Genomic DNA, 9,263 nt, shown 5'->3' on the forward strand with positions numbered 1-9,263 from the left:
AAGGGCTGTGCCTTGCTATGCTGTGTGAGACACTGCTCTCAGTCAATCCTGGCTAATGATTTTTCCATTATTTCAAATGAATAGCAAAACCACTCAGAGGAACAAGCAAATAGCCATGGGAAGAAAGAAATTCAACATGGACCCCAAAAAGGTAAATGCATACTTCCAGTTTTCTGTCATGCAGCTGATTGATTGATCTGTTTTAACAGTTTTGTCAACACTCAGAGTAAGCCAGGGAGCTCACAGGTCCTGCAGACACTGACTGCATTCCTATGCTCCCCCTCTTGCTGCTTGATTGTCACATGACATGCAGCAGCCCAGTGGAGTAAAACAGGCATAGAGGGACAGATGCCATGTTTTCCTTGTTGTGACCTCCAGTTCTTTATCCTGCTCATGGTTCCTTTGCTGTCCTTCATTTTGTGTGACATCCAGTGGCCATGGGGTGCTTTTGTCTTGTGTCTGTGGCACACCCTGCTCAGTGTTGTGTCCACCTTGTTTTGCCTACTTCCAACCAAATTTACCCCGAGCATGGCTGCTCCAAGTGTGACAGGGTAGGTGGAGACCTGCTGCCAGCAGAAGGAGGCCTCAGTCTAAGCTGCAGAAAGCTGGGTGTCATTGAGCATCGGTGGCATGGACAGAAAGAGACAGCCTTCGCACTCCCTCATGTGGCCTTGTGCCAGGGTCCACTGTGTGCTGTCCAGGCCCCTTGTCCCAGGCTCCTCTGTGGTGTTCTGGCTGGGCCACATGGTACTTTGTGTTCTGACCCTGAGGGTAGAGAGCAAGGGCTTCCCCCTCCACCCTTCCCCCTAGGTAGCATCAGTGCCTTAAAAATTGAGGACAGTCAGAAGGTTCATCAGAGCCTGTAGGTCAGAGCTCAGCACTCACCATGTGCTGAAGGCACTGCAGTTTCAAACATTACTGAGCATCTGGGGAGACATTGCTGATCATAGACATAGGGAATGGGATGGCTATGACCCTTGCCTTCAACCCTTCATATGGATAGGGAGCAGGTGGGGTGGGTGCCACGTAACCTAGGAAAGCAAAGAGAGGATGAGACTGTCAGGGTTGGGCTTGTAATTTTCGGGAGGGTGATCAGTACGAGTCCTCAGTGCAGATGCCATCTAGGGACAGCACCATCTGCTCACCTGACTATGGCCTGAGGTGAGGCTGGTTCCTGGATGCATCCTACTGAGTATGCCCTTGCCCCTGAGAGGGCGATGTGACCTCATATCTGCTGTCAGGACTGTCGCAGCCATGGGATGTCATGGAGCTCTGGGGATCACCAGGTCAGATGCAGGAGATCATGTTAGGGGAGACAAGAAGTACAGGGACCCTGGGCAAGAATATGGCAGGGGCAGCCAGCCTTGCTGAAGAGTTGGTGAGCAGTTGGTAAATCTGCCTTGACTTATTGAGTGGAAGGAAACTAAGTCTCTTTGCTGGTGCTGAGACCCCCATCCCCCAACCATGGTAGCATGCAGGCAGAGGGGTTGTCATCCTCAACTTGGCATGGTTGTTCCATGAGCGGTCAGGCTGCCCGAAGAGGCTCAGAAGATTGATCACATGATGGAGGCCTTCGCTTCCCGCTACTGTCTGTGCAACCCAGGCATCTTCCAGTCCACAGGTCAGTGAGTCAGCTCCCCGCCTGACTCTTAACCTCTGCTTCAGCATAAAGGCCTGTGTCACAGGCCAGCCTATTCCTGGGACCTTCTTTCCCTGTGCCAGCCCAGTCTTGCCTGCAGTGTAGAGAGCCACTGTGCACAGGTTGCTGCTTTGCTCTTTCCCTGCAGACTCCACACTCCTTTGTCCAAACCCCAGCAGAGCTCAGGTTGCTGAGTCCTCCGCTGTTGTCTCCCTTGTTGCAGACACATGTTATGTGCTGTCATTTGCCATCATCATGCTCAACACCAGCCTGCACAACCACAACGTGCGTGACAAGCCCACTGTGGAGCGGTTCATCACCATGAACCGTGGCATCAATGAAGGGGGGGACCTCCCTGAGGAACTGCTGAGGGTGAGTCTGTGGGGCTGAGATTCTGAGCCCCCTCATGCTGGGGCTGATGCTGCTCCTTCCTTGTTACTTCTTAACTCTTAGAATTTGAAAACCTCCCGATTTCTCTGCAATATGCAGCACAGGTTTAGGTTCCCCCCACACACACACCTTTTTTTCCCTTTACATTATTGGGAATTAATCCAGGAGCACTCTCCAACTGAGCTACATCCCCAGCTTATTTATCATTATTATTAATCTTTTTTTTTTTTTGACAGGTGTACAGAGTCTCACTGCATAGATCTGACTCATAGTGATCCTCCTGTTTACAGACTCCCAAGAGCTGGGATTACAGGCATACACCACAACGCCCAGTCTCAATATCTCAGCTCGCCCCAGGGGCAGGGCTAATGCCTGGCCCCTGTCTGCCTAAGCAGGCACTTTAGTCTGCTGAGCTATTTGGCATGCCCATTATTATTAATCTTGATACAATGTTTCACTATTGTTGCCTTGGCAGGACTCAAAACTTTGATCCTGTTGCCTCAGCCTTCAGAATGCTGGGATTACTGGTGCGGCCACCAGGCCCAGCCAGTTTATTTACTGTGACTGCATCTCTCAAGTGTCTCTTGTTTCCTAGTCCTGCTGCTCTTTTTTTATTTGTTTGTTTTGAGGTAGGGTTTTGTTGTATAGTTCAGGCTACTCCTGAACGAATCACATAGCCCAGGCTGGCCTCAAATGTGTAGCATTCCTTGTCTCAGCCCCCTGAATGCTGGGATTACAGGCATGTGCACCGTGCCTGGGTAGTCCTGCTGCTCTTTATGCTTATCCTGCATGGGAAAGAGACAAGAGGAAGGATGACTGCTTCTCCTCTCTGAATTTCTGAATTTGGTGCTATTTTTCCACTTATAGAACTTATATGAAAGTATCAAGAAAAGGGGCCGGGGAGATGGCTCAGTAGAATAAACGCTTGCCTGGCAAGCACGAGGGCCTGAGTTCAATCCCCGGTTCCGAAAAAAAAAAAAAAAAAAAAAAGGTATCAAAAAAGAACCATTTAAAATCCCAGAGGATGATGTAAACATTGTCTGTTTTCTCTCTGTCTCACCTCAAAGCTCCTAGGCCTTCTCCTCCAATCCTTTTCTACTGTGTCCTACAATTCCCTAAATGGGGATAATCATGCAGTGTCCTCCAACCTGATCCTACTTAACTTCACATTTCTCTCTATCTATACCTCCTATCATCTTAAACATTCCCATACACAGCAGAGTAAAATTGCTCTACCAAGTGGAAAATCATTACATGCAAGTTTCTTGTACAAGCTGAATTATGTCTGTAGACATTCCTTATACTGCCATAGATATTAGGCTAATAGTTACCACAGTTTGTCAGTTGCCAGGCCATGTGCTTCAGTCTATTGTGATTGCTAACTTTATTACTTTAACCAGGATATCATACCTGTTATCAATTTTTCTCCCCTGTATGAAAACATGTTGTAAGAAGTTCATAATCATTACCATAGTCTAGTACCAAAGAAATGGTCCCTGAGCCAAATAGATAGAAACTTCATATTCTTAATATATTTGGAATTGAGGTTCTTGGGATTGATAGACCAAGAACCATCTAGAAGCAGAAGACATCGAGAGGAATAAGCATCTCCTAGGAAAACCCTGATATCAGTAAGAAGGATATTTAACATAAAAAATTTATAAGAAACAACACATAATACAAAAGAAAATAGAAAATGATGAGACAAATAAGCAAAATGCAATCCTGATGACCCAGTCAACCCAGAACAGGGCCAGATCATATAGAGACAGAAGAAATTGGAAGCTGACAAATGGAACTCACTGAAATAATAGCATCATAAGTTTTAAAAAAGTGAAAGATACCATAGAAAATAATAATCTCTAAGGTGCAAAAAGAAATGACAATCAAAATGAGAAACATTAAAGCAGACACAGAGAAACAAATAGTGGAGCTCAGGGAAACAAGGTAAAACCATGAAGAAAGAAACTAAATCAATGAAACATTCAAACAGAAATCTGGGATATTAAAAACTCCACTGAAAGTATATACAATAGGTTGAATGAAGGCAAGGAATGGAATATCAGATCTAGAAGACAGGAATGTAACTAGTGACTAGGAAAAGAAAGATATCTTAAAAATAACAAGAGACTATTAAAAAAAATCTACCCAACTGATACAGGATGGAGCAAAACAGCCAAATCATAAGATCGGCTGGAATTTGTGAGAAAGCTACAGCAGGAATAATGACCGTAAACTTCCCGAGCATGGATGAAGAATTTGACATACAAATAAATGAAGCATACTGAACTCCAAATAGCCACAAGAAAATAAATCCACACCAAGGGATATAATAATCAGAATTCCAGAAATTCAACATAGAATCAAAATATTGAAAGCAGCCAGAGAAAAGAAGCATATCCCCTATATAGCAAAACCCATCAGAATAACAGCAGATTGGGCTAGGGAGGTAGTTCAGTATAAGTGCCTGCCTGGCAAGCGCAAGTTTCTGAGTTTGATCCCCAGTACCAAAAACAAATAAACAAACAAAGAGGAAATGTGGAAGTGAGATATTTCAAGCCCTAAAGGAAAATAATTTTCAACACAGATTGATGTACTCGGTAAAACTATCTTTCAAAGTTGATGGAGAAATAAGATACTTCCACAACAAAGATAAATTCAAAAAATGTATGACCACCAAACCAGATCTACAGAATTATCTGAAGGGCATATTAGAAAGAGATAATGAATACTACAAACACATGAAAGCCACCAATACAAAGAAACCATCGGCTGTGCAAGCAAGTAAACAGAGAAAAAAGACAGGGAACAATGGGACAACAATATTAAAAAATGATAAGCCAATATGTATCAGTTATAACTTCAAGGTGCATGGTCTGAACTCAACAATCCAAGGAAAGAGACTGATAGAATGAATAAAGAAGCAAAATCCAGGGCTGGGGAGATAGCTCAGCAGTCTGAGCACCTCTCTGGCAAGTTTAAGGACATGGAGGAAATTAAAGAAGAAATTAAACAATGTATACAATTATATGGTAATGCTGATATAACATACAAAAACTTATGAGAAACAATGAAAACAGTCTGACAAGGGAAAGTTATAGGACTGAAATCACACATCAGGAAAACAGAACAAACTCAAATGAACAACTGCTAGAAAAAGAACAAATCAAACCCACAACCCATATGAGGGAAGAAATTATAAAGATAAAAGAAAATAATGCAATGAAGACTAAGAAAGCAATACAAACAATCCATGAAAAAATTCTTTGAAAGAATAAATACAACTGGTAAACCATTTACCAACCTCATCAAAAAAAAGAAAGAAAGAAAAAAGAAAAAGAAAAAAAGAAAAGAAAAAGCACACATTCAAACAATTAACAATGAAAAGGGGACAGGATACTGTGGTTCGACTGCCAGATTCTCACGCCTTATCAGATCTGCTCTTAAGGCATCTTGAGCCAGCCCAAACAAACAAACAAACAAAAAATCCTTCTCAACTTTCAAAAAAGAAAAATCTTCTCAAGAATGAAAGGGGGGAAATCATAACTGATCTCACAGAAATCCAGGAGAGAACTTATATTCTAATAAGATGGTAAACACAAAAGATATGGACAGATTCCTAGACACAATCAACTTAGCAAAGCTAAATCAAGAAGATATAGAAATTCTAAATAATTTTATATCAGTCAATGAAATTAAAAATGTAATTTAAAATTTACAAACAAAGAGCAAAATTGTATATCATTTTTAGAGTGGATATGTTGGCAAGAGCTGGAAGATATCATTAGACTCTAATAGTTTTCCAAATCTGGCACAATAAAAAAATTTAGGACCTTAATGAGATGCAGCCCTGCCACTCTGCATCGTCAAGGGAACCTTGTGGAACTTTGGTCTGCACCCCTGCCCCTGCTTCATGGAAACCAGGTTGAGCTCCAGATAGCTTTGTGGGCCTTGGAGATCCTGGCCCTGCCCCTCCCCAACAACTGAAAGAGTCTTGCTGAACACACCCCACCCCTGCCATTGGGGAGGCTTGCTGAGCTGAAGCCTACCCCTTCCCATCATTTTGGGAGCTAGGGTGAGCCCTGGACAGCTTTGGGAGTCTTGGTGAGCCTACCCTGCTCCCCCTCACTACATTGTCACAGAAGCTTTGCTGGCCCTCACCCAGCCTGCCTACCATCACCACTGAGCCAGGGTAAACATTGGAAACTTCAAATATGTGAAAATGAAGGATCAAAAGGCAATCTGAGACCTTTATCTCACTCAGAACAAGTCCACAAGACCAGAACATAGAAAAGCTTGGAAGTCACATACCTGAAATTTTGGAAATGATAGCAGCTGAAGTTAAGAAATGATTCCCATCAGGGTATAGAAAAATCAGATCAGAAATAATCTCCCCAGTTAAAAAAGAAATTACAACAATCATGAGAGAATGTCTCAGCACATCTAAAGAAGAAATAAATTTAAAAAATAGAGGAGCATACAAAAATGATGGAAACATTGAATGAACAATACATGAAAGACTTAGATGCTGATACCTGTGAACTAAGCAACTGCACTGAAAATAGCAATGTGTAATACTAGGGTCATGCTTGGAATGCCTGTCATTCTGATCTTCTAAATACATACTGCTTGTTATGTCATACCAATTGCTGCTATACTATCTCTCAAGTAAATATTTGTTTAAAAAAAGGGTAATAAATGAAAACAAAAGATAAGAAAAAAATGTCATAGAACTATCCTGCTGCAATCTTGTATATGGTTAGATTTTTAAATTTCTGTGTAAAAATATGTGATTGTTTATTCCTATTTTTTTAATTGAAAATTTTTTTTCTTCATATTCTGTAGGGATTTAAAGTTTAACATATCAATACTTGATGGAAAATACCTGTTCCATGTTATGTCTAAGGCGTTTGATATTCAGACAGATAGTGAGGTTAACTATGTTATAGGGTAATAATATAATTAAGCTTCTCTTCTGGAAGGTTAAAAACTTAAGTTTACAGACCAAAAATTAGAGAAAAAGAATGACTGCAATGACAGCCAACATTTTGGCCCTAGCCTTTCAAGGTCAGTGTGAACTCAGGACATAGGAGAACCTGTACTATAACGTCCTGTAACTCAGTTGTGTCTCACATTTTCTGATCAAGGAGATTATGGGGCCACAGAGGAAAGTGATCAATGATGTAGAGTGTGCCTAAGGAGAGTCACATGGAGAGACAACCTTCTCTCAGGCTTTCACAGAGAGCAAGTTGGTCAAGCAATGGCCGTGACTCATCCACATGGCTGACACTGACAAAGGATCTACAAACTGCAGTACAGGGTTTCAGGGTAAATCCTGAAGGGATTTGACTGACCTTGGCAGATACAAAAGTTACATTTCTTGTTAATTGGTCTTGTTTTATCTTGGTCTTAACTATCCAGCAGAAAAGTATAAAAATGAGGTATAAAAAGTAAAGTCATATTAATATGCTGAGCTGTAAACGGCTCAAGTCAACAACTTCTGACATTTCTGACATTGCCAGTCATGTGGATAACCCATTACTACTATGGACTACTGCACTATATTGGATTACTTTGCTTAATTCACATACCTACAATATTTAAATGGCAATGGAATACCCATCTCTGATAAAACTAAGTGAAGAAAAAGGGGATACAAATGAATGACCATTTTGTATCTGTATATACAAAATAGTTAGGATATATATACAGCTACTTCCTCTTAATTCAGTGAAAAAAAACATTTGTACTAATAGTGTTTGGACAGGATATCATGTCTGCATCTTGTACTATGAATAACCACTATGAAGACAACAATATGCAATGTATTAATTATTGAAACTGTCCTACTAATCAGTTTTGAAACTGTCTCATTGCTATTTGTTTTTCAATAAAATTTATTTTAAAAAAGACTTAGAATGCACGAAACAGATTCAAACAGATATCCAGGAAATTAAGAATTCCATTGAAACCTGGCAAAACCAATTAAACAAAACTGAAGATAGACTTTCAGACCTGCAAGACAGCACTCCAGCTAGCAACTGTGAAGTGAAAGATTTCTTAAAAATAACAAAGATGGGGCCAGTGAGAAGGCTCAGAGGTCTAAAGTGCCTACTTAGGCAAGTTTACTTAGGTTCAGGGGACCAGGGTTTGATCTCCAGCACCACATGCTGTACCAGCCCCACCCTCAGGGCAGGTTGAGCTGGGCAAAAAATAAAATAAAATAAAAAATAAATAACAAGGGGCTGGGGAGATGGCTCAGTGGAATAAGCGCTTCCTTGGCAAGCACAAGGACCTGAGTTCAACCCCCGGTTCCGCAAAAAATAAATAAATAAATAAATAAATAACAAGGAACCAGAAAACAACAATTCAACAGCTGCAAGATGATGCAAAGAAAAACAATATAAGACTGATATCTGTCAACAAAAGGGCAGGAGTCAATACAAATGACATAAAAATATTTTTTGAGGAAGTAGTAGCAGAAAATTTCCCAAGCATGAGAAAAGAATCTGGCATACAGAAAAGTGAGGTGTACAGAACTCCAACTAGTGATAACCAAAATAAGTCTATACGCAAACATATAATAAGATCCTATAAATTCAGCAAAAGAATAGAATATTAGAGCTCCCTTGCTCTTGCTCTTTGCCACTGCCATGAAAGGTTGCTTTCTGCTGCTCTGCCTTGGACCCAAATGAGTATAGCCTGAAACCTCCAGTAACTAATTCAAGAAATGTTTGGGAGTGAGATGACCTGGGGCCCGGTGGGATCCTGAACCAGAGTGCAGGCCCCGTGAGTGAGTGAGATGACCGGGGGTCCTCCAGATCCTGAACAGACCCAGAGCGCAGGCCCGGCGAGTGAGTGAGACAACCTGGGGCCTGGCGGGATCCTGAACAGACCCAGAGCACAGGCCCCGCCAGTGAGTGAGAAGACCGAGACCTAGAGCGCTGGCCCGGCGAGTGAGTGAGATGACCTGGGGTCCTCCGGATCCTGAATAGACCCAGAGTGCAGGCCCAGCACGGAACCCTTCAGCAGAATTCCCTGCAAAGAGGCTAGAGGCAAGACCCACCCAGCTGATTCAGGAGCAGAAGATCTTGCCAGAAGACACAAAGGGTTCAACTCTAACAGCTGCAGCAGAAAGAAGTGGAACACAGCAGCCAGATCCAAGGAACACCCACCTGGAGGAATCTGAACTTCGTAGATCCGGACCTGGTGCTAAGGTAATAACTCTATCTAA

The 9,263-nt window shown here is 41.9% G+C and overlaps 1 protein-coding gene across 1 annotated transcript; it reads left to right on the forward strand.

The window, feature by feature from the left end:
* Positions 1-1,537: 1,537 nt before the first annotated feature.
* Positions 1,538-3,103, forward strand: LOC111816367 (cytohesin-3-like). The gene is made up of 4 exons (XM_023713377.1): positions 1,538-1,621; positions 1,863-2,011; positions 2,897-2,909; positions 3,021-3,103. Exons 1-4 carry the CDS (start codon positions 1,561-1,563, stop codon positions 3,101-3,103), a joined length of 306 nt encoding a protein of 101 aa, XP_023569145.1. The 5' UTR covers positions 1,538-1,560.
* Positions 3,104-9,263: the final 6,160 nt, after the last annotated feature.

This window comes from Octodon degus, unplaced genomic scaffold (assembly GCF_000260255.1).
Source record: "Octodon degus isolate 3935 unplaced genomic scaffold, OctDeg1.0 scaffold00031, whole genome shotgun sequence".
Classification (NCBI taxonomy): Eukaryota; Metazoa; Chordata; class Mammalia; order Rodentia; family Octodontidae; genus Octodon; species Octodon degus.